This window comes from Diadema setosum, chromosome 1, assembly GCF_964275005.1.
Source record: "Diadema setosum chromosome 1, eeDiaSeto1, whole genome shotgun sequence".
Classification (NCBI taxonomy): Eukaryota; Metazoa; Echinodermata; class Echinoidea; order Diadematoida; family Diadematidae; genus Diadema; species Diadema setosum.
In genome coordinates, this window is record NC_092685.1 from 3,418,405 (window position 1) to 3,445,626 (window position 27,222).

The 27,222-nt window shown below is 39.3% G+C and overlaps 1 protein-coding gene across 3 annotated transcripts in view; it reads right to left on the reverse strand.

The window, feature by feature from the left end:
- The window catches only part of LOC140246552 (exocyst complex component 5-like), a 37,002-nt gene extending 10,333 nt beyond the window's left edge, over positions 1 to 26,669 (reverse strand). The window contains exons 1-8 of one of the 3 annotated variants that reach the window (XM_072325903.1): positions 26,603 to 26,669; positions 14,018 to 14,263; positions 6,027 to 6,224; positions 5,619 to 5,683; positions 3,362 to 3,390; positions 940 to 1,049; positions 387 to 431; positions 4 to 57 (exon numbers count right to left, since the gene is read on the reverse strand). In XM_072325903.1, the coding sequence (XP_072182004.1) occupies positions 4 to 57; positions 387 to 431; positions 940 to 1,049; positions 3,362 to 3,390; positions 5,619 to 5,683; positions 6,027 to 6,224; positions 14,018 to 14,263; positions 26,603 to 26,626 (771 nt within the window). In that variant the 5' untranslated portion in view covers positions 26,627 to 26,669. Of the gene's footprint in view, positions 1 to 3; positions 58 to 386; positions 432 to 939; positions 1,050 to 3,361; positions 3,391 to 5,618; positions 5,684 to 6,026; positions 6,225 to 7,894; positions 8,011 to 14,017; positions 14,291 to 26,602 lie in introns of those variants that run through there. The other 2 variants (XM_072325907.1, XM_072325898.1) reach the window with 2 other exon arrangements.
- Between the last annotated feature and the right edge of the window lie 553 nt (positions 26,670 to 27,222).

Consider the following 27,222-nt stretch of genomic DNA (forward strand, 5'->3'; position numbering starts at 1 on the left):
TACCGTTTTGCAGAGAGGTAACAGCTCAGAGCACACGTCCTGCATGATGTAACAATTCTGTGAGAAAATAAAACATAAATATGTCTAACTTCGAAACTTGAAGGGCATAAAACAAACTAAAATGATACATTTCAAATGCCTCTAAATATCTGCAATGTTAAGACATATTGAGCCCATAGCCTGTCATTTTTTTTTTCCCTTAGAATTATACTGGGCACTACCAAACATCACAGTTCAATCATTACTGAGTACATTTTATCATTCTCTTCACATTCATAGTATTCCAACAAAGGGTGGCAAGCAGAAGACATTTTGCTTAGTTTCTCCCTCTATCTGATCACAGGACATTATACAATGCATGAGAATGAGAAAATCAGTTTTCTTACCATTTGACTCTCCTCAATGAAGGCATCAACACAGCGGTTGTAACCCTGTAAACAGGAAGGTGTGTGTAATGGATACGTTGTTTCTATAATTTGACAAACAACTTTAAGCAAGTTCTGAATTGATAAAAGGCTTAAGGGACATTCGCTGGCAAAGTAACAATTTTAATGTGAGAACATCCTATCATAGTATGCCTATGTTTTCATGTCATATATGATCAGATGTGTACCAGCATAATGTACATGACATTTTCCAGCTGATATAACAGCAAAGATTAATTCTCTCAATTAAGAATCTTGGAGTTTGTGATGTTTTGGTGAAGTTTTTAATAGTACCGGTACGACATATATTTGACAGAATTTCACTTTCAAGATAAGAGTTTTATGAGCCAAAGAATAAAACAAGTTCTAAAGCTCTGTCAGGTAACAACAATCTAATAAAATAAGGTTCAGGAAAGCTTTAAATATACCTATAATAAGCATCACTATTAATGAAGCTATAACCTAACTGAAAATCCCATTAGACAGTGATGTGCTGCCTCAAACTTGCACTCACCTTGAAATGTATGAGAATGCTGGCAAGTTCTTTCATTTTCTCCTTGTCTCCATCTCTGAAGCTGAGCCTGAAGTCTTCAATCAGATTTTCCTCAATCTCAGTGTATTTCTCTGAAAGTGACATACCGAAACATGGACGTGTTCATCATCATTTTTCTTTATATTTGTGACTTCTTCTTGTAACCTGTCTATACCTTTAACCCTTAAAGATAATAAAAAGTTTTGGTACCTCAAAAATTTCCTTGTCTTAGTTTGTGTTTCAGGTTAAAGTACCTTTCATATAACTAACACTGTCAGACTTACTCGCCCCCAAAGTGCTCTCATGTCTTAGTAATCATGCAATTAACTGCGACCAGCAGCCCCATACGCATAGCGTAATCGGGCTTCGCATTGTAGCATTCAGGATCATGACAGATTTAGTATCGCGGGATAAATGTTAGCTTAAAATCCCAAAAATTCTTCAATTTGAAGACTTACCAATTAAGGTGAAGTATTGAAAACAGGCTTCGGGCAACGTTTGGTTCTGCCTATAGTCCCTTTCTGTTCGAATTGATGACTGAATGTGACTCGGCCGAGAGGAGCTTGGGAGAGCTACATACACCATGTACACTGAATATTACAGCCAGTGCATGCGAACACATCACATGCGCACAAATTTCAAATCCCATATCAACGGATAAGATGTTTGTGTGCGCATGCGCTGGCCGTAGTAGTCAGTGTATGCATCGGTACATGGTGTATGTAGCTCTCCCAAGGTCCTCTCGACCGAGTCACATTCAGTCATCAATTCAAAAAGAAAGGGACTATTGGCAGAACCAAACGTTGTTCGAAGCCTGTTTTCAATACTTCAATTTAATTGGTAAGTCTTCAAATCGAAGAAATTTTTTGATTTTAAATTGACATTTACCCGCGATACTAATTCTGTCATGATCCTGAATGTTACAATGCGAAGCCCCATTACGCTATGCGTATGGGGCTGCTGGTCGCAGTTAGCTATGCGTACAATGGACTGCACGCTGCTGGTCGCAGTCAGTGGTTTCGTACAATATTTATCGACGCTGTACGGCGACGGCTCTGGTACGAAACCATTATTGCATGATTACTAAGACATGAGAGCACTTTGGGGCGAGTAATTCTCACAGACAATGTACTTTAACGTGAAACACAAACCAAGACAAGGAAATTCAGATAAACTTTTGAGGTACCAAAACTTTTTATTATCTTTAAGGGGGTGGGTCAGGTGGAATCACATCGGCCCGCCTATCTTCTTTTGCAACCCTTCCAACCAAAATTTCAGAAATTAAATGGCAAAGTTTTGTTCATTGAACTGACTGGACACTGAATATGTGTATACAGTTGTTAACATAAGTGAGCCCTGTTAAACAAAGAGATGTAAATGATTGTTAGTGTGTATGACACAGAGTGAGCCACAGAGCAACTTTTGATACTGTTCCTCTAACAAAGTGTAACTTTTCTATACACCAGGGCCCCGGTTTCTCTGACCAACTTTGAAGAAATGAATTACTGATAATTTCTCTAGCACACATATCTGCATCCACATATTTACTACTCATGAGCAATTACTGATCATTTATGGTTATTTGATGCCTCACTAGATTATTCTGCTAAGTCAATAAATCAGCCATACTGACATACATCCATTAGAGAAACACAAATATAAAAAACATTTCCTAACGACACAGTAAAAACTTATTGTTTGAGACAATATTTCTCACTAAATACATGTACCTACACAAACACACTGAAGTTATAGCAAGTCAGCTTGTAAAGCCTACACAACACAAGTTTACATTCCATCAGTTTGGAATAAACTAATGTAAAAGAGATAAGCATGCCAGATTTTTTCACATATCTCTTGGGGAAGCTGTAAAATATCAGGGACAAAAGTACAGCTGTCAAAATCTTTCTGACCATACAAATCTTATCTAAATCATGATAATTGCTAGTCAAATAGCAAATTTTATTTTGCACAAATCATGCATTTGGAAAATCTGTCATTGAATTTGAACTTTTGATAACTTATAACAGCTGCATGCACACCGGATGAATGCATGATTGACTGTCATGTCTCCCTCTGGTAATTAGATTTACTCAAGAGTATTGTATTTGCCAAAACAATGCACGAGATATACTACTTCAGGAAACCACAGTGCATTGTTCAAACATAGAATACTATGGCATCCGGCTTTTCAATGATTGTATATTTAATACAACAGCCTCAATCTACATAAATGTGCCTTTAAAGCAATGTCATTAAAGCAATGTCATTACTTGATTTGCATGATTTTTGGCAGGAATAACTCATTTTTTAAATACTGCAATTTTAGGTATGTGTCATTATGAAGAAAACCTGTGAAATGTGATTCAAACAAATTGCACAAAATGTGTCAGGAGATATTTACCTTGGATCTTCTTCTTTGGCTTTTCAAACCTGTTGTAAGGAAGGAAATGGAATATGTTTTACAGACATTCCCTTTTATCCAATACGATGCAAACGTATGATCATTTATTGCAGTATGTAAAGTATTCTAAATTTATGGTTGTATAGGCAGTGAGGTTAACCAGATTGTAAAATGCTTCATGTAATATGAACTCCACATTCTTCTTACTTATTCAAATGCACTGAAAACTTCTATGAAATGCATTTCAACTTGAAATATTCAGAACAAACATCGCATACCTTCATACTTTCTTCAAAGGACATAAAATGGGCAAAATTCATATTATGACGATAGGGAAACAATTATTCACTTGTCTCGCGAAGAAAATCGTAGAAAAGTGTACGACGTTTCGCTCGCTACTGCTGAGCTTCGTCAGGTACAATAAGACACGTTGGTGCGTGCACGCAAGTTATAGCGTGTATGCGGACGTGGTAGTGGGCACGCGGCCGCCGGAGCCGGGTCGGGCAGTGCGCCACACCGTGTCCACTGTTTGTTGCGTTCATGCGGACCTAGTTGGCAGCACGTTGCCTCCCCCAGCGGGGCGGGCAGTGCGCCATCCTGTGGCCGCTGTTTACAACGTCTATGCGGACCTAGTTGGCAGCACGTCATCCCCCGGGGCGGGCCGGGTAGTGTGTCATCCTGCGTCCGTTGATTGCCGTCACGATTCGGCGGCTTTGGTTTGTGCATAGTGCGTTGGTGCATGCGAATGCAACGCATCCATGATTCGGGTAACTCTATGCCGACGTCCCTGTTTAGGTTGTCCCTACTGAGTCGTATATGGATGGCTTCCTTCACTCTACGAGTGTACCAGTGTCGTGCTGTGTCCATGCACTTCACGCCTTCCCAGTCTGGTTGATGTTGGGCATTCCATGCATGTTCTGCTACTGCAGATGCCTCTGTTTTGCAGTTAGTGACGTCTCGGCGGTGTTCAGATAACCTTTCCCCTACCGGTCTGCCGGTTTCTCCGATGTAGCTCATCCCACAGTCTCTGCAGGGTATACGGTAGATCACACCGTCTTTCCTGAGGGGAGGTACTGGGTCTTTGGCTCGAAGCAGGTGGTTTCTGATAGTGGCGTCGGCTTTGTAGACGACTCGGATATTGTGTTTCGCCAGCCGGCGTCTAAGAACGGGAGCAATCGACTCCACATAGGGGAGGACAACCGTGGACTTGTATTCCTCCTTGTCCTGTTCAGGTTGAACTCTTGCTGTTCGTGCCTTGTTGATGAAACACCTGGGATAGCCATTGGCCGACAATGCTGATCGCAAATGTCGTTTCTCGGTTGCTGTGCCAGAGGGCTTGGTTATGATTTTGTTTGCTCGGTACCTCCCCTCAGGAAAGACGGTGTGATCTACCGTATACCCTGCAGAGACTGTGGGATGAGCTTCATCGGAGAAACCGGCAGACCGGTAGGGGAAAGGTTATCTGAACACCGCCGAGACGTCACTAACTGCAAAACAGAGGCATCTGCAGTAGCAGAACATGCATGGAATGCCCAACATCAACCAGACTGGGAAGGCGTGAAGTGCATGGACACAGCACGACACTGGTACACTCGTAGAGTGAAGGAAGCCATCCATATACGACTCAGTAGGGACAACCTAAACAGGGACGTCGGCATAGAGTTACCCGAATCATGGATGCGTTGCATTCGCATGCACCAACGCACTATGCACAAACCAAAGCCGCCGAATCGTGACGGCAATCAACGGACGCAGGATGACACACTACCCGGCCCGCCCCGGGGGACGACGTGCTGCCAACTAGGTCCGCATAGACGTTGTAAACAGCGGCCACAGGATGGCGCACTGCCCGCCCCGCTGGGGGAGGCAACGTGCTGCCAACTAGGTCCGCATGAACGCAACAAACAGCGGACAAGGTGTGGCGCACTGCCCGACCCGGCTCCGGCGGCCGCGTGCCCACTACCACGTCCGCATACACGCTATAACTTGCGTGCACGCACCAACGTGTCTTATTGTACCTGACGAAGCTCAGCAGTAGCGAGCGAAACGTCGTACACCTTTCTACGATTTTCTTCGCGAGACAAGTGAATAATTGTTTCCCTATCGTCATAGTATTCACCGCGATGGTCAACATCTTCACAAAAAAATTCATATTAGACCACAATGAATGGAAATTTGAACACTCAGTCTGCAGGAAAAACACAGCAGTCTTTTTGAAGTTTTCTTCCCCTTTTCCCTAAAATTTTGTCACACTTACTGGTCTTGTGGCAACTCTTGAGCAATAAGCTGTAACTTCTGAATGACATCGGCTGCTTCTTGGTACTGCAATGGACAACAGTAGGAAGACATTATTTAAACTTCAAGAATGCAGGATTTGGGACAGACAATCATTTAATCTAACTTTGCTGATTTGATTCATGTGATAAACACAAATACACACCTTCCAAGACATTACAGATCCCACTTTGTGACAACTACCACGAAATGAGCCAAAATGATTCTAGGACATCACACTGCACAGTTTCTAATATACAGACTTTCCATTTGCCCTGTACATGGCAATGACTATTATTACTTTAATCATTCATACTGCTACCACACTCACCACTATTAATAATCCTACAAAGACCTATCCTCACAATATTTTCTTGACCATGACACTCACCCTAAAGGGGTCATTGAAAATTTCAGCTACAGGGTTAAAGTCATCCATGAAGTCAGCAAAGTACTGGATGAGTTTGAGGGCCTCCTCTGCCCTGGAGCGGGGCGTGTTGACCCCCTCCAGCTGGTCTCCCAGGTGCACCACCTTGGTGGCCACACTGTTGATGCGCTCATCCAGCTCCTGGAAGTTGTTGAAGGCCGTCTTCAGAGGGCAGGGCAATAGCAATGAAGAAAAGGTAGAAAGGTGATGATGTCTAGGTTTGCTTCATATCTAAAAGTTGTACTTATCAAAATCTATCCTATTAGAGAAATTTTATTGCATACTGTATAAGCTGTTATAAGCTGTTATTTTCACATACAGATATTTTTGCAGATGGGGAGGTCACAGACATTTTTGCAATATATTTTCGTGAATTGACACCGAGGCTTATTGTACATTTGCTGTTACCTTACAGCATGGTAATATTTTTGCATGATGTTAAATTCACAGTCCTACTGTACAAAATTTGTAAAAATTAAACCCTCACAAAAATAACAGCTTATACAGTATTTCTATAACTTGACAAGAGAATAGATGGATTGCAAATTTAAAAAGATAACTAAATACACAGATTTATACCTGCCCGAAACTACACCACAAGAAGCATTCATGGGAAGGCGTACAATAAACTCAAATAATTTTATCAAGACAGGAAGTCATTCGAATTTAACTGTGGGAAACTTTAAATGAAAAAAAAAAACTAGATATATCGCTACGGCGACTGATATGCCTCCGCCATAATGCATGGTTCTCCTAATAGGTCTATAGTACAATGTTTACAATGTGTGATGACAGTTTCATACAATTGGCAAAATATTAAAGTGACAGGTTTGCCACAAATGTGCTGAATGTTCACTTTCCTAGAACTAGGTTCAATTGGATGAAATGATTAAAAATGTCAGAGTGCAGGTATTTGGGGAACTGATGATTTTCACTTGACTTTTGACCCTTTTATAAGTTTATGCATTGAGTAATTTTCAAGGTATTGAGAAAAAGTATAATTTCAGTATCAAATGGGAAAATAGCATTATCTAAACCTGGCCTTTGACCTTTGACCTCACAGTTCCAAAGAGAATCACTGTTAGGTTGAACATGCATAAATATGTAAGTTTCATGATGATACCTTGAGTTACTTTTGAGATATGGAGGAAAAAGTGCAATTCAACACTTTCACTTGACCTTTGACCTTTTGACCTTTGACCTTTTGGCAAGAACCTTCCCACAGAATATATATCGGGTAATACAGGCATACATCAAGTTTTAAAAAAAAACCTTCAGGCATTGCATAACCATAAGGAAAGTAGTGATATTTTGAGGAGTTGACCTTGACCTTTGACCCCCTGACCTTTGAACCATGACCCCCAACTTCCCTAGATAATCACTGCCCATTGGAACAAGCATATATACTAAGTTCCATGAAGATACCTTGAACCATTTGCGAGATATGGAGAAAAACATGAATTTTCAACCTTTTTTTTCACAAAATAACCTGTGACCTTTGACCTTAGACCCTGTGACCCTAAAATCCAAACAAAGTATTATCCCCCCAGGATATACCCTCATACCAAGTTTGATGTAAAACCACCACACGGTTCTTGAGATATCGACAAAAACAAAATGGGACAGACGTACGTACGGACGGACGGACGACCCGAAAACATAATGCCTCCGGCCACTTCGTTGGCGGAGGCATAAAAAAATTGGTCACGAAGCAAGGCCAGCTCGCACACACAAACAGACCCTGTTAAATTTACTTTTTCATGTATAAAGACGGAACAAGCAAGGGCACCATCACCAAAAACAATAGGCGTCTTCGTTTTACCATAACACACCTTCATGACAAATTTGAAGATGATCTAAGAAGAACTGCAGCCAGTAGAGTGCTCACAAGAAAATCTCTGCGGCGGACGCGGCGCAACGAGGCCAAATCCATAGTATCCTCCGAACTCTGTTCGGGGGATACAATGAGTGGATGACCTATATGTCAGCACTCAGCATATTTTCACACCCCATGATAGCATACTATGCAAATGATATGCAAATGAGTCCATTATGCCCATTGCATACATATGGATATGAAAGATTGAAAATACTGAAAAATGTGAAATACATACACTTTGTATGACTACGTTCCTCTTTAACTGGAACATTTTCTCTGTGTGTACAGCTATAATTGTCATCTACAGAAACATTCAAATCCAAACTTCAAAACGTTACCTATTCCTCTCACACTGAGGACTATAATTGCAGTCTATAATGTTCGAAACAATTGTATTCTTTATCTGGTATGTGTTTGTTGTTGTTTGCCATTTTCTTCTCTGTTTTCATGCTTGAACATGTGTTATATCTATCTTTTCATTTATGAAGCGCCATGAGCACTAAAAAGCGGACCTGTGCGCTATACAAGTAGCCACTATTATCATCATTATTATCATTGCTACTTCTACTACTATTACTACTACTACTACTAATAATAATAATAATAATAATACTAATACTAATACTAATTGAACTCTGCAATACATCTTGTAAAACTATGTCTGATGATTCTTTAACTCCTTTACATGTATCAGTGGTTTTTTTTTGTGAGTGAATATATGCTACTGTCATACATTGTATAGTACATGTGTGAATAATGTGCACAGCTATTAACCCGTTGAGGACGAGTCCCGAGTATACTCGGGCAGGTGTCTATGGGAAATGCGTGTTGTAGCAAAATCAGTCCGTCCTCAACGGGTTAATATTTACCAGCTACCATATTTTTTCCTTTCATTGATTTCACATTTTTCACAGAGGAAGACATTCAAAACTACAGAAGCACTCTGAGAGCGCAGACCTCTGCCAAGCATGCAGCTCATTTCCACCACTGATCTTGTTCTTCCATAGAAGTGATTTCCACCCATACATACTTATAGCATTGTGTGCTGAAAGTTGCCCAATTTCTCAATATAGAAGCCTTTGTTACGTCATAAATTCTCAGCTGCACGGCGCACCTCGCCCTAGCAGAAACTAGAGCACGCACTAGTGCGCGCATGCAAACCTCAAATACGCGCAGCCTGAACTCCCAAGTTCATTGACCCTACCTGCCAAAATATCAAAAATCCTTTATAAATTCCTCCAAAATTCTCAGATCACTACCAAAATTTGATCATCTGTTACTTGTATCAATCTAAACCTTTCCTGCAAGTTTCATCCAAATTCGTTACCTACTTTTTGAGTTATTTTGCACACAGACAAACAAACAAACAAACAAACAAACCAACGGTAACGAAAACATAACCTTCCCCCTGGGCGGAAGTAATAACACAGTAACAGCAGATTTGTGACAGAAAAAATCTACTTTATCTGCAGATTATCCTATCATTGTTTTGATAGCAGAAATTCTAAAGAATTTGATAGGGTTGGGGTTTTAGGTGGTATGGAATTGTTAAATGGTATTGTTAAATTCAAGTATCAGAATGGCTAATCACTTTCGACATCCAGCTGAATCCCTGCTCGGCAAACTGCTTGGCACACTCTCTTATTGCCACAAACTAGCATTAGACTAACATGAAAACATATGAGTGGGACTGTAAGGACTCAGTTTCTGTACCCGTTCACATGGGTGAACCGACATTTAAGAATTTTTAGCTGGCAGAAATGTATCAATACATTGCTTTGAAAGTGATTACTATACAGAATCAGAGCGTATGTGAGTTTTGTCCTGGCAGCTCATATTACAGGATATAACAGTAGTTGTTGAATTCATGTTCATGGAATACAGCAGTGAACACAGAAATGTACACATGCACGTTACATGAATACATTGATATTTTCACATGTTGTTAGATTTGCGAATAGTACCCAGATCGGAGAATTCCCACAAATAACCCCAGGAAAACAGGTACGGTATGAAGTCTCATTAATAAAGATTGTCTTTGATGCATTTGAGGTGACAAAAAATGATGTCAAGTATCAAAACTAAATGCAATCGTAAAATTTGCTTTGTGTTTGCTCTGTGCTGTGGGCTGCTCAGGTGCTGCCCTGTCGCGATTTATACAGCGACTGGCCGGGCTGTGTATAGTTAGTGTACAGTGTATTTACATAATATGCACAGCCCTGTACAGTGTATTTACATAATATGTGTATGCACAGGCCTGTCACATCATTATCACAGCAAGTCATGACTGTGTATAGTTAGTGTACAGTGTATTTACATAATATGCACAGCCCTGTACAGTGTATAAATTTACATAATATGTGTATGCACAGGCCTGTCACATCATTATCACAGCAGGTCATGACTGGTACTCTTAGTGGCCCCAGGCTGGGCCCCCTGCCTTGGGCCAGCACTTAGGCTCCTGGCCTCGGCCCGGCCTTGGGCCCTGTGGGCCCCTGGGCCACTGGGCCTGGGCCCACTTGGGCTATGGGCCCCTGGGCCTGGGCCCACTTGGGCTCTGGGCCCCTGGTTCCGGGCTAAGGCCCGTGGCCTTGGGTCCGGCCTTAGGCCCCGCCTTTGGCCCGGCTGTACTTTGTACATGGTCTATGGGAAATCAGGCTTGTCTGTAACTGTATAATTACAAATAATTACAAATAATCACAAATGATCAACAGGTCCATACTACATATAGGACTATATGAATATATGATTATATGATTATATGATTATATGATTACATGATTATATGATTATATGATTATATGATTATATGATTATATGAATATATGAATATATACAATGTATGTGAATATCTATATTATATATGAATATATAAATGTGATCAGGCATTCTGTTACGGTGTCAGATCTGCGGTCATTCACATCGTGCAAATTTTATGCATGTATAAATGGCATACATTCATGTGTACAGTATGCTACTTACGTGATTGAATCAGCCAATGGAGAAAGATCACACCATTGAACAATACTTGAAAGACATACCACATACAGTTCAATGACTCATTGCTTGTTATTATGAACTCTGTAGAGGTATGCAGCCCTCTTCAGATGGAAAACATACAGTTGGCTATCAAACAGAGCTTGCAAAACCATCAACAATTTATTGAGTTGGATTTGTGTGTGTGTGTGTGTGTGTGTGTGTGTGTGTGTTAGAGCTATTTGGCTTGTTTCCTTTGCATGCATCATCACAAATTCCCGAAGTCTGAATAAAGTGAAACCAAGACCTTCATATAGATGTGCTGCATTGTAAGGTGCTGGATCAGAGCACTACCATAAGATTGACACCATGGCGGGAATTGTGCTAACAGTGTACTATCCTTCCTGTGCATTTATGTTAAAGTGTACATGTACCAATACCCTGAAAATCACATTTTAAACTAGAAATGTCACTATGGCGACTGATACCTCCACCATAATGCATGATTCTCCCAATAGGTGTATAGTACAATGTCTTCACAATGTGTGATGACAGTTTCACATAACTGGCAAAATATTGATATGACAGGTTTGTCAGAAATGTATTGAATGTTCACTTTCCTCAAACTGGGTTTGCTATAATTGTCTAAGATTGCAGGTACACATATTTGGGGGATTGAGGATTTTTACTTGACTTCTGACCGACCCTGTTATAAGTTTATGCATTGAGTACTTTTCAAGGTATGAAGAAAGAGTGTAATTACAGTACAAAACAGATTTTTTTTTTTTCATTTAAACCTGACCTTTGATCCTTAACCTTTGACCTCTGGAAATTTCCCGGAGAATCTCCATTAGGTAATACAACATGTATATATTAAGTTTTAAAACTAATAATGCAAGCATTGAATATACACTAGTATATAAGGGAAACAGTAAAATTTTGAGGAGTTGACCTTGACCTTTGACCCCTGACTACATACTGACCCATGACCCCTAAATCCCCTAGATAATCCCTGCCAGTCAGTACATGCATATGTACCAAGTTCTATGAAGATACATTAAGCCATTTGCGAGAAAAGTGAAATTGCAACATTTTCACCTAACCTTTGACCTTTGACCCTATGACATGAAACTCTCTCTGGAGAATCTTTACGCAGTAGTACATGTCTACACTAAGTTTCAATAAAATACCTTCGGGCATTGCATAGATATGGGGGAAATAGCAACATTTTTAGCATTTGACCTTGACCTTTTGACCTTTGACCTCTTGCCAATGTCACTAAAATCTCCTCAACTAATTGCCCCATCATACATCATCCTTGGACCAAGTTTGGTGAAAGCTACTTCATCCAGTTTTGAGTTATCACGTAAACAGATAAATTTTAGGATTTGACCTTGATCTTTGACCTTTGACCTCTGTCCAATTTCACTAAAAAACTAACATGTAATTGTCCCATCATACATCATCCTCAGACAAAGTTTGGTGAAATTCAATCCAGTCTTGAGTTATCGCATAAACGGATACAATTTCATGATTTGACCTTGACCTTTGACCTTTGGCCGATTTCACCCAAAATCTAATCAAGTAATTGCCCCATCATACTTTATACTTGGACCAAGTTTGGTAAAATTCCAGTCAATATTTCTCAAGTTATCGCGTAAACGAATGCGGACGGACGGACGTACGGACGGACGGACAACCCGAAAACATAATGCCTCCGGCACCACTTCGTGGCGGAGGCATAAAAAATAGAACAAGTCTACAATGTCAGCAAATGTTTCAACAAAGCTGCAGTATCAATCTAGAGAATATCAGTCAGTCCGCAGCACGTATGCTAATGAGCCGATCCGGCAAGATTTATTCAGCACTCTCGTTGACGATCTTTGCGTTCGAAAGGTGTCTCGTCGTGCGAGATTTTGCGAGAGTTTGACAGGGCTATGGTTTTCACAGTGTAGCGACTTGTACATACATTCATCATGGCTACAAGTCACGGTAAATTGTTGTCCAGACTTTGATCTTTACTTTGATACTAAATTTGCGTATAGTATCGGTTCTTATCATGACGATATAATCAGTTGAATTTGCGTAAATTTTACCTGCTTTTCACGGAAGATTTGGTCGTCTAAAGTTCCTTTTTGGTTCCTGACCGGATTAAGAAACTGTTGTTTTTGATTTTGGCTTTTTCGTATAGAGGAAACTTAGATGCTCATCATATATTGGAGTCAGGGAGACGCAAGCATGATTTATAATAGTTTTTCCGTTTTGAAATGTCTGTAAAATTCACTCCTAAGCCGGAAGTATGCTCCATACAAAGTGTACAGTGGCGCGAAAGATCTCTCTCATTGGACAGTGTTTGCATTCAGCGCGCGCTGTACCACTGCTTCTAGCTTATAGCTTCTGTCCGAAGCACAGAAATCTACACGCGTGCCTATACAAGCATGCGCTATGCATGCACGTGGCATGAAACCGTAGCAGCGTAATGACGTAATGCAAGCGCTGAATGCAAGCGCTGTCCAATGAGAGAGCTTACTCTTGAGATTGCATGGTTTCAAGCTGACCAGCCCTGACATCGATGTATATTTACTGGTTCCTGACCGGATTAAGAAACAAATTGTCGAGATATTTACATGGATACAAAGATTAAGAGATGGACTACCAAATAATGTATTTTTATTGAGACGCAAGGTGAATTTGGTATTCTTTTGACGTCTTGAACATGTACTGCACCCATTACTTTTTTCATCATTTTTCAAGCTCAAATTACGCTATGATATTTTTCATTTACAATAATTTGAGTAACATGTGACGATAACTTACATATTTTCCTTGAATTTGATACCAAATTTGTGAATATAAGGTGTATATTTGTTGCCGAAAGCCCAAGGACAAAATCCCCTTACGCAGCTCATTACGTATGCAAGCCTCGATCGGGCTTGCATACGAGTTGAATAAATATGAGCGAATTATCGGGTGCTGCGGTCTGACTGATATCAGCCTAAAAGAACCGGAATAATTTATCCAAATCACATAACTGAGAGGAAATAAACCCTGATCACAGCCTCCAAGTTTACAGCAAGCAGTGTTTTCTTGTTTGTTGTACCTTGTTGTGTTCTTGGAACTGTGAGATCCTCTTGGCATGCTGCTTCATCTCAGCTTTCATGCCATGTTCCAGCTTTGTGATCCTGTCTTCCACCCGCTGTGAGCTGAGCTTCAGATCATCAATGGTGCACACAAAGGCATTCAGCATCTTCTTGGGATCAAAGCTGCCTGGTCCATCTCTGGTGTCCCCACCAAGGACCCGCCATGCCAGCTGCTCAACATGCTGCTCAGGGTCAAAGTCAGGTTTCTGCAGTGGGTAAGTTTTTAGAGACATTGAAAAACATGGGGGCTTTAATACAATTCTGACAGTGTACTGGATATAACTGCTTACAATTTCTTCATTACCTTTGTCAACACAACATTATGTATGAGATATTGAACATTAAGAAAACACACACACACATCAGATATAGATATTGTTGTCACACGAAATACACACATCTCTCTCTCTCTCTCTCTCTCTCTCTCACGCGCACACACACACACACACACACACACATACACACAAATGATTTAAAACTCACCTGGAAGCAGCTAAGGTCTGCCATTATTCCTAACCTTCCTATCACCTTCTCAGACATTATTTTGATGCTCCTTCTTTAACACAAAACAGTGATTCTGTACAAACATACACAGTAACTTCAATGCAAAGTTTAAGGCAAAGCCCACTGGACTGCAACCTTGAAACGGCAGTGACTACTGTAACTTGCACATCGTCAAATACAAGCAAAAACAGCAAAGAGACAAAGTGAGTCAGTCACATCTTGGAGTCATGCCAAAATGACCCCAAACATGGGGACACAGTTGACATGACTAATGCTTCTACACAGCTAGATGTATAACTCTGACAGGCTTGCCCTTGACCCCCGAGTGTACAAGCATGCACTTGACACATGAACAGTAACGCTGATTTTACCACACAACAGCGTTCTCTCGCAAGGAAGCAACACCGGGGGAAGGGTGGGAACGGTCACTAGCTTTGCACAAGACTGGAAATGAGTGCATTGCCAATGTCACAAGGATCTAAGAGTTTTTACAAGGCTGGCTCATTACTGACGTGAACTGTCCACCCTGACGTGAGGTTCTCCCTAAATCTCTGACCCTCTACCAGTCAAGAAAGTGAAACAATGGATTTTCCCTCATGGGTAAGTTTCTAAGGTAAGTCTTACTATCCTAATAGCATGACATACAGCATATATTCAATAAGTTTTATGTAATTTTACAGTATACCTGTGCACAAATTTGTTAGCAGTTTGATTATAAAGAAGTTGCCCTGAAGTGATAAACACTGTACATTGTTTTCACCACAGCAGCAACTGAAACTGAGCCAAAAGATTGTGACATTGTTAAAGCTTTAAAGAAGAAAAAAATGAACTACTACATTCAATTCAATTCAATTCAATTCAATAGTTTATTTATTTCCATCATCAAAAAGAAAAGAAAAGAAAAAGTTGACATAATCCAAAGTGATACAATACATGTCATCTTACTGGCTGATAAATAATCCTCATTGGATATTATTAGCCTTTTTGTTTTTGCCTGTGTAATTGAAATATCATTGTTGCTGGGGGGTTTTATCTCGTAAGAAAGGAAAATCTTCAAATCTCGAGAGAAAAAAAGGACACAATGGTCTTATGCATAATGTTATTTCCAAAGAAAGAGGGAGTCATTTCCTTTATAGTACCATTAGGAAATATTTGATTAAAAAAAAACAAAAAAAAAAAAAAACCCTAACGTAGATAAGGATAACTTACATGTCTTTTTCACCTTAACTTCTTGTAATGTTCTTTTTTCCATTTAAAAGGATGTACTGGCTTGCATGCCTTAAAGGACAAATCCACCTTCATTATACATGTGGACTGAGATTATGCAGCAATATGAGTAAAACACATCAGTGAAAGTTTGAGGAAAATTAGACAATCCATTAAAGAGTTATTAATTTTTTTAATTTATGGGTAGTTACTGCTGGATGAGAAGACTACAACAATTGATGATGTCACATGCGTAGAACAATATAACAAAAATATAAAGAAAATCACACTAAATTTCATTTCATGAAAAAAGTACACATTCCCTCACCTTGTAACTGACATATGTTAATGACTTCCTGGCCTTTTGAAAGAGTTAAGTCATGTGCTCTTTTATCGTGCAAAAAAAGTGAAATCATGTTGATTTTTCTTTGTGCCTTCTTTATATTATCATTCGACACATATGACATCACCAGCTGTAGTACTGTAAAAGTGGATATTTTCGCGTGACTAATTTTTCACGCTTGGCCAGGTAAGAAGAGTTTCGCGTGTTTTTAATTTCGCAAAATCAAGACATCAGCTACTGAAACATATGGCACACAAAAATATTCGCGTGCTTTTATTTTCGCGCTAGCTTCTGGTTGCGTGAAATCCGTGAGAATTTCAACACCGCGAAAATTTCCACTTTTACAGTACTACAGCTGATGATGTCATATGTGTCGAATAGAAGTCTTCACATCCAGTGATCACGGAACTAAAACTCCAAAAATTCATAACTTTGAATGGATTTTCGGATTTTACTCAAACTTTCACCGATGTGTTCTACTGATATTGCTGCTGTCGCTCAATCTAAACGTTTATGAAGGTGGACTTGTCCTTGGAAGGCAAAAGTGTGTCTCATGCATGATCCAACTGACAAATTCTTGACAAAACTTTTGATTATGTTCTTTAACAAATAAGAGTCAAGTTCCTTGTACCTATGTCTTGCTTGGACTCCACACTACTGCCATAAATTACAACATTGCCATACTGTATGCGCCATAGCAAGTCTAAATTTTCGTGAATCGGGACTTCCCGATGATTTCGCGAGTGGTTAGATTTGTGGAGTACAGTGCAGAATAGAAAAATGCATATGTGCACGTCACATTCATATCGGGATCAGAGTCAATAATTTTGCGTGTCTTTAGATTTGCGAATAGCCCCTGACTCTCAAAATTCACAAAAATAAAAACATCACGAAATGTTTGGCATATACGGCATTTTGTCAGATTTGACAGATCATGGGGCATTACACATGAGCAGGCTTCACTTTTCCTTTCAAACTGGTCAAGTACAGTACTACAGTTGTATGCCTAGATGGCAAATTAAGGTACAACTGGGCACAAACAGAGTTTCCCACTGTGTATACATCTGAAATAATGTGTATCACACCCTTTACAGAATGAGGATATGACATAGATTACCTTACTTCATGGCCTCTGAATTGTCACAGGCCATGGTTGAACAAGAATTAGTTCACTGTCAACACCCTGCCAATAGACACTGCACTACAAGGCCACACTGACAGCAGAGAGTGACTGCCAACTTCAACTGACATCTCCCTAACAGCTGTGTCACCATCAGCTCACACAGAGCAGGCACTAGAAGTACCAGGAAACAACTTTTGGCAACTGACTAGGAGACTTACATTCAGACTCATCAATAGAAGAAAAGCCATATTATGAGAGTTAGATTAGTTGACAATGATGATTGAACATCAGGGTGACAGTTTGTTGACCCGTAAATAGGATATTCTAAATGAACTGCAGTGCTTTGTGTGTTTCTAATGTGATCTGACAGTTTTATTACTATCACTAATTTGTTACACATTTTGGACAATACTGGATTCCTCCTAAAATTCAAACCTGTAGAAGGCGAGTCCGGAGTATACTTGAGCAAGTGTCCATGGGAAATGCGTGTTGTAGCAAAATCAGTCTGTCCTCAATGGATTAAAATGACTGCACAATGTGGTGTGTAAAATTCACATGAACAAAAAACAAAAAACAAAAAAAACAGATCTAGTCTTTTATTATTTCCTGAGTTAAAGCTAAAACATAACTCTCGGAAGGTCTCAAAATTTATCTCCCACCATTTGGAATTTGCTCGCAACATATCAAAAGGCTCTTCCGAAAAACCTATCAAGCTTACTTGATTTGCCAGGATGAGTTGTTTGGGAATGTTTTGAACAAATGTGTAAAATAATAAGGTTCATGTACCTGACTTTTATTCCTGAAACACCCACCTCATTCAGTGGTGGGTATAGGGGTAGGCAGAACATTACCAATACATGATGATTGCTGTGTAGTAGGCCTATTGAATCACATGCAGCTTGTTAACTGCATGTGATTCACTCTTACGCGGATACTACTGTGGCCCGATACATACAGTATTGTAATCAATGTAATCGAGTAATAAATATCATGTAGCAACCAAAATCAGGTGTGCTCTGAGATTGCAATACTTCTAACATACCATTTTGGGTAATATTTTGCATTTTCGTCATTATCCAACTGAAACTGGATTACCACAGTGTTCTTTTGCACATTTCTCATGCATTTTATATTTATGCCTCCATTATAGAGTAAAAATTGACAGTTTTTACAGTATAATACGGAATCTATGTTTTACCTTTCAAGTCAAAATAAGACATGCAATGCATTACAGCAAAATTGTGTAATTCTCGATCACTAAGTAGATAGTGTCTGGGATTGCTTACAGTTAATATTTTATGTAACATGTAATTTGAATTTGAGTTTGAATTTGAACCTATTGCAAAGTTATGTGTGTTACAAAATTTTGTAGTAAACCAAGAAATACAAACAACAAATATTCAACCACTCTATGGACAACACAACTGTTCTTTTTTTTTTCAATCACCAAAGTCTTATACTCTTAACCTACTGCCAGCATTTAAATCTTAGCGCAGATGATTAGAGGGCTGTGTAGTAATGATCTTAATGCACCATGTTTGTCAATACAGTCAAACCTGTCTATAGCGGCCTCCCAAGGGAAACGAAAAGTGGCCGTTATAGACAGGTGGCCTCTATAGACAAGTTATCAACTATATGTGTGAATTGCCTATACATACACACGTACATGTATCATCGTTGTATACATCTATAAGTACTTAGTGTACATGTACATATGCGTACGTATGCACATGTGTGTTTCATGCATTGAACAATGCCTGTGTTTATGAAATTGTTGCACAGTAGCATGTTGTACAGTTGTGAAGAAAGCTTCAATACTAGTGCATTATTATGACTGAATAAATGATGAATGCAGCGGTGGTGATAACTGAACGTTGCCCATGGATGACTGACACGGCCACAAATTAGAACAAGAGACCCGCGGGTCTAGCGCTCACCCGAGTATCGCAAGTTCACCTTTCACGCAGTCACTAATCTAAATTATTCACAACTCTACCAAAATTTGACCAGGCATTCTCAAGTAGAAGATGAAAATGTACAATATGGGCCCAAATTTTTAAGATTCCTTAATTGTGCGCTATACAAGTAGCCACTATTATTATTATTATTATTATTATTATTATTATTATTATTATTAGGGATTGGGGCCCCCTGGGGCCCTCTGGGTGGGGCATGGTGCCCATTTTGATAAATTTAGATCCTGACCCCCTAGGGATGCTACCTGCCAAGTTTGACGAAAATCCATCATGAGGTTTTCAGGAAGAAGATGAAAATGTGCAATTCAGGCCCCCATTTGGACCTTCCCAACCACCCCCCCCCCCCCACCCCTGCCCCCAAGAGGGGCACCCCTGGATCTCCTATGAACAAACTCAAAACTACAGTCATTAATGTACTCACTCACAGTATTATCTTAGCTCTATAACTTCTGATTCTAGAGAAGATTTTTAAAGATTCCTTCATTTTGGGGGTTTGGGCCCCCTGGGGCCCCCCTGGGTGGGGCATGGTGCCCATATTAACAAATTGAGATCCTAATCCCTTAGGGATGCTACCTGCCAAGTTTGGTGAAAATGGGTCATGGGGTTCTAAAGAAGAAGATAAAAATGTACAATTTAGGCCCCATTAGGACCCCTCCTCACCCCCCCCCCTCCCCCGGGTCCCAAGGGGGGCACCCCTGATTCTGCCATGAACAAACTTGATACTACAGTCATCAATGTACTAACTCATAGTATTAACTTAGCTCCATCACTTCTAGTTCTAGAGAAGAACATTTTTAAAGATTCCTTAATTTTGGGGGGTTTTGCCCCCCTGGGGGCCCCCTGGGTGGGGCATGGTGCCCATTTTAACAAATTGAGTTCCTAACCCCCTAGGGATGCTACCTGCCAAGTTTGGTGAAAATGGGTCATGGGATTCTCAAGAAGAAGATGAAAATGTACAATTTAGGCCCCATTAGAACCCCTCCCCACCCCCTCCCTTGGGTCCCAAGGGGGGCACCCCTGATCCTGCCATGAACAAACTTGAAACTACAGTCATCAATGTACTAACTCATAGTATTAACTTAGCTCTATCACTTCTGGTTCTAGAGAAGAAGATTTTTACAGATTCCTTAATTTTGGGGGGTTTGGGCCCCCCTGGGGCCCCCTGGGTGGGGCATGGTGCCCATTTTAACAAATTGAGTTCTTAACCCCCTAGAGATGCTACCTGCCAAGTTTGATGAAAATCGGTCCTGGGGTTTTTAAGAAGAAGATGAAAATGTAAAAAGTTTACGCACGACGCACGACGCACGACGGACGGTGGACGACGCATGCCGGACGCTGGACGAAGGGCGATCGCAATAGCTCACTTGAGCCTTTGGCTCAGGTGAGCTAAAAACAGGCTGAATTACCGGCTCTGTGGCCGCTATAGAAAGGTTAAACTCTACCGCGGGAAACAAAATTTGTGGCCGCTGGCTGCGTTAGACAGGTGGCCGCTATATACAGGGTCTTTTACAGGGCTTTTCTCCCGGGGGGATTTTTCAGTGGCTGCTATACAATGTAGACAGGTGGCCGCTATAGGCAGGTGGCCGTTAAGGCAGGTTTGACTGTACTTGGCTATTAGAATGGTAATACTCACACTTTTTCAGCTCCTCTAAAAGATGTCATCATGGAAACACTACTCTGGTTGATTTAATATCATAAACATTCCCAGTGGTTTTAATGCTCTGAACTACAGAAAATACCAAGGGCTTCTTCTTACTGCTTTGCTTCTGCTTCTGGGTGTTTTGTTTTGTTTTATTTTATTATTTTTTTTTCTCTCTCTCTCATCACTCTGATGGAGGGACATAGGAATGGATATCTTTTTTTAACCCAAATTGATCAAGCAAGACAGAAAAAAAAAAAATGATCAGAGCATTGTCACTGATAGCTACCAATATACCATACCCTGACAATTCATCAGAGTAGTTACAAGTACACGTTAACTACCACAATGCCAATAAGTGTAATTTCAGGGCATCTGTTATACTTGGGCCTCTAAACCTTGGAATTTCCAGCTAGCAATACATCCCTGGTGTACTTTAATATCCATGTAGATATCTCAAATTCTACAAAACTAAAGTGCACCAAAATCACAGGAAAACTCAATAGCTTCCTTCAAATCACTCTCTAAAATGTTTATTTGAAACAAACCAGTTATATCGGGAAGCATCATACAGTGTACACTGTCTCAACATCAATTTTCAAGTTGTCACTCAAAAGAACTCGCTGTTCACCTGCACAATCTGAAAACAGGGGCAGATCCAGGAATTCTGTAAAGAGGGAATGCCTTTACAAAATTAAAGGGGGGGCATGCATCCCTCCCCATTTTTTCTTTTTATTTCTTTTATTTAAAAAAAAAAAATAATAGGGGGGGGGGCATGCCCCCACTGTGGTCCTCCCTGGATCCGCCACTGGCAACTGAAGTTAGCCATCAAAATATTACAATGCAGGTATCTGTAAAGTAACCAGGAGCTAATAATGTTCACGTATCAAATGACTTATGGCAAGATGAATGAAGTTGGTTGAGACAGGGAGGTGCTAGAGAAGGAGAAACAACTACTGCTCTCCTTTGAAGTCATGCGCGGCACCGCCAAGAAGTTATGTGTTCAACTTCAGGTGTTAATCATGTGCTTTGACAAAAGAGAGCATCAATAATCGGGACTAGCGCTCTCACATCTAGAAATACTTGCTCCTACTGCAATTCGCTCTTTTTTTCAATGTGATGGCAACAAAGAATTTGTGTACCTTGAATTGGAGCAGCGAATCAAAATGCAGTGTAAAACTCACAATTTTAACAGCAAATAGTTTAAAAACACGCTGGAACACGCTTTAGCGGAGTACTTTATTTCAAAGATCAAAATATCCCTTATTAAAAGATAGAAAATCAACATGCGGAAATGTGCGCATTACAGAAAAATATTAGGTTTTTAAGAGGGCCTAATTTTCATTTCATTTCGATTTGCGAATTATGAAGAAACCAGAAATACATGTTTATAATATTGAATTCTTTCCTAAACTATTCTAAATCAATTTGAGTATTTCATGTAAAATTTTGCTGTGAAATAAAGCTTGTAATTCAATGAAAGGTGAAATGCGTTCTTCGTCTCCGAACTTCGTCTTGCAACTAGAGCGGTGCTGAGCATGACTTCAAAGCGTAGTGGAATGCTAGACATCCCATTGTAACGCCTTGAACCCAAACATGTGTTTGCATGAATTACGAAGAGTGGCCACTCCATCTCTGTAACACCTCCCTGGTTGAGACTAGAAGCACAGTTCCTGTACTAGTGCACACACAACACACACAGACACACACACGCACACACTGCCAGGTGTAACAGAGGCAAACACACACGCACAATTGCAAACACACATTTCTCAACCGGCTTCATTCAACTTGCCATAAGTGGGTTGACCTGTAGATAAACAGTCTACATATTTTTTTTTTTTTTTTTTAGCTTACAATGAACTTGACTTGAAAGATACATCATCATATGTAATTAGATGGCTAACTTCGATTTCAGATTGTGCAGGCAGTAAACACCTTTGTTTGCCAAGAGTGAGTTGGTTTAGGTTGTCCAATCTCTCCATATTTATTTTTAATGGTTATTGAAACAATGGCTCTTGCAATTAGACAGAATGATAATATAACAGGTATTCCTATTTATGAAACTCAGTTGAAGATATCACTGCTTGCTGATGACTCAACTTGTTTTCTGGATGGGTCTACTCAAACTTCATTTGATAGTTTGTTTGAGGTATTGAATGAATTTGCTGCTTGTTCTGGTTGTAAAATGAACATTTCAAAAACAGAAGCAATTTGGATTGGGGCAAAAAAGGGGTCTCGAAATTTTCCAAATGCTGATAAAGGTTTAACTTGGAAAACTGATACTTTTAAAACTCTTGGAATATATTTTTCGTTGCAGTCAAAAAGAATGTACGACCTTAACTATAAAGTTAAATTGAAACAAATTGAAGGAAATTTGAACTGCTGGAGAGCCAGAAACTTATCTCTTATTGGGAAGATTTGTGTTATTAAAACTTTGATTTTGCCACAATTATTATATTTATTCTCAGTTTTATGTATAAAGATTCCACAACAGTTCTTTAAAGAACTTGATAAGATGTTTTATACATTCATTTGGAATGGTGGCAACGATAGAGTAAAGAGGCAGCGTTTGTGTAATGATTATTTTATGTGTGGTCTTCGTATGATTAACCCCTATATTTTTTCACTGTCCCAAAAATTGCAATGGGTTAAATTGCTTTTAGATGATAATTATGATAGTCTGTGGAAAAAAATTGAGTTATATGCATTAGATAAATTTAACAAGAGAAGAGATATTTTGTGGAAAGCTCATGCTCCTGAAACTGTTCTGAATAGACTCGATTGTACCCAACTACAGATAGCTGACTCATTGAGAACTTGGTACTTTTTTAGAGAGAAGTTTGTAAAGAAAGAATATAATAATGATTTCTTATATCTGGGATCATTTCAATGTATCTGGTATAATAGAAACATAAGATATAGGTCAAAGCAATTCTTTTATTATGAAGAATGGTTCCAGAATGGCATTATTTTTATTCATGATCTTCTTAATCCCCCTCATCCAGGTTATAAACTTTTTGAAGAGTTAGTACTCGATTTTGACATTTCTCCTCATGATAGAAGAAAGTATAATTTCTTGCTGAAGAACATTCCTTCTCCTTGGTTGGATGGACCTAACATACATGATTTTGATATTTATGAAAAAATTGTTGATAAGCTCGTACAAACCCTAAAAGTACCTAAATACTATGGTTGATGAGTGTTTTCCTGAAAACTGTATCACTTTTTGGGAAGGATTAGGTGTGGTCCTTGAAAATTTGAATTGGGAGAAAATCCACTTGAGGAATTTTAAGTGTACTATTGATTCACGGCTTTGCTCCTTTTATTTTAAAATTTTCCATAAAGCAATTGCGTTGAATGATTTTTTGTTTAAGATTAAAAGAAAAGATTCGCCAAATTGTTCTTTGTGTAACAAGATGCCAGAGACGATTGTTCATTTATTTCTTCACTGTGATAAAGTAAAATCAATTTGGAATGAGGTTATTAGTATTATTAATCAGAAAGAAGGTACAAATAGAATTGTTTCAGAGTTTGAAAAAATGTTTGGTATAAAGGAGGAGAAATTTTTAACTTATATTTTTCTTCTTGTAAAATATTATATTTATACTTGTAAATTTCAGGGTACCACCCCAGAGTTCATGGGATTGAAAGCTTGTCTTAAGACTAACAAGGATTTAGAGTATTTTTTGGCAAAGAAAAGGGGTAAGCTTGCTTTACATTTTCGAAAATGGAGACTGGATTTTTAATTTATTTATGTAGTTGAATCCGGAGTCCCGGATATGCCACATATTTTGTTGGTCCTTTTTTATTGTTTGTTTAACTGTATCTTGATAGACTACGGACCTGATGAAGCAAAGGGTTAATTGTAAAAATATGTTCCCAAAAACCTCGTTATAACACTGTTTTACTTGATACAATGTATATTGTTCAGTAATTTATAATTGACATTATTGGTTTTTGTACACGTATGCTGCCTTATCTTATTTTTTTTCTTTTCTTGTTTATTTTTATTTGTATAATCATGTTTTTGATCTCTGTAATTTTGTTTGATGTTGTTTAATAAAAATTGAAAGAAAAAAAAAAAAAAAAGAGTGAGTTGGTTTGAGCGACGACATTTGAGGATGTCAATATCAATGGCCACTTCAACGATCTGTCCCGGATCCCTGGACGGACCCTGGCCAGATTCCAGAGTAATATAGATAGTGCCAAAATACACATTCCCTCATACAATAGACAGAAAAATCTGTTTGTCCAGAGGAGTTTTGTGTTTAAAGAGGAAATCCAGTCAAAATATGTTAGTCTGATAAAAAAAAAAAGAGTACAATTTTACCAGTTCAACGGTAAAAACTTGATTGAAATCGGATGAAAAATAAGGAAGTTATGAAATTTTGAAGTTTTGATAATTTCTCCAAAACAATTCTTGTACAGTGGGTATGAATATGCAAATGAGTGAGCTAACCATGTCATACCTTCACAATTTTCCATTGATCATGTACAAAAAAATGACAAAAATTCAATGTTTCTGTCATGAAAGTATGAAACACGACATTATTCCTGGTTGAATAACTTCAGAATAGTGATCAGTTAGATATATGAGGATTTGAGCCTCGGGTATAATTGTGTTTGAATGAAAAACTGGAAATTTCAAAATTTTATGTACAAACTATAGATCTATACTGGTAAGTTGTGAGGGAGTGACATGCCCACTTTGCCATTTGCATATTCATATCGTCGGTTGAGAATGATAAGGGCGTTAAGTTGCCACTAAGCCCATAGTGTTCAAGACCACTTAACGCCCTTCTCATTCTCAACAGACGATATTGACTGTTCAAGAACTGTTTTCCCCCAAAGTAGCAAAACTTCAAAATGTCATAACTTCCTTGTTTTTCATCCGATTTCGATCAAATTTATACCACTGAACTCGTAATATTTTACTCTTTCTTATCAGACTAACTTATAATTATATTTGGACTGGATTTCCCCTTTAAATCATTTTCTGACTTTTACAACATTCCTCCATAAAGCCAAAGGAGGGAATTCCATGAAGCCAGACGCATCTGGCTTCGCAGGATCTAATCCCAGGGCACTCCTTGTACGGTGTTCAGGCTGGTCACAGTTTTAATACACGGAATCTAACACTTAGTCCTTAGACATAGACCTACAATGTAGATCTATCACCGTCTCCACAGAACATATCCTCGACCACAAGATACACTATACAGACCGATCTTTCAGTCAAATTCTCTCGTACCACCACATCCAATACATAGAGTCTAGGGCCTCTTTGCTCGTGATTCTACCTTTTTTCAATCACCGCCGCACCTTCACCTCTTACTATGTCTTAACAGTCTTGGACTTGGTGTATCACTAACAAGTTAGTGACGTAGTAGACCTATAATGTCACCAAGACTTTGCCTAGGCCTAGCCTTTTTCGGCCTTAGCATGCGCATGGTTAGGGTACGTGGCACCAGTTTACAGTATTCACATTATCAATCACTGACACTGAATGCAGGAGATACAGCTGGAATCGAGCTGTGCACTCTATCAACTAATAAGTAGACTCTACTACTACTAGTACTAGTATAGGTCCATGGTCATGATGGTAGTATCAACTCGAGTCACCAGAATCCTACCTGCACAATGAGTATTGATCAACTGTACCGACACACAGTCACCGAGTCAGTAGGGCAACGTGATGTTGCCCGCGGCTAGAAATGTAACTTGTTAGTAAATAAATGCTCGAATACGTACCTCAAATTCTTTGAGTGACGACATATCATATGCCTTCGTCGTAGGTTATTGAGCTACGACGACTTCTTAGCTCTTCTTGGCCTGTAATCTTGTTCAAACTTTGTTGAATCTCCTCTTTGCAGTAAAATCAGAATGTTTTCCGAGTTCTACTGTCAAGTGTTAGATACCGGAAGAGGAGGACTGTATAATGTATGTACAAAATGTACGTACATTTAGTATGGTTGAGGGGTCTAGATATCGCGCACGAAAATTTGAAATGCTCTTATAATAGAAGTTATTCCGTAATCGTACCTGAATTTCTCAATGAATATCGCGAAAATGCAGAAAAATCACCTCCCAGAATCTCCTGATGATACGATGACGGAGTAGTGCGCTGTCGCCGTTTGTATGTCGGACTTTTTTTTATGCGTTCACCTTCTCGGGGTATGTAAAGATCGCGCAGCTGCCGTATGTAGTTTCATGCGTGAAAGTGTCTGCCCCTCTCTGTGGCTGTAGCGTGCTTCGGCTTTCGTAGAATATTATCAACGATCGATCGAACAAATTACGAATTCTATCGGCTACGATCATACGAACGAGACAAGCGAGACGACACGTCTAGGCTACAACATCCTTAAAAAAAG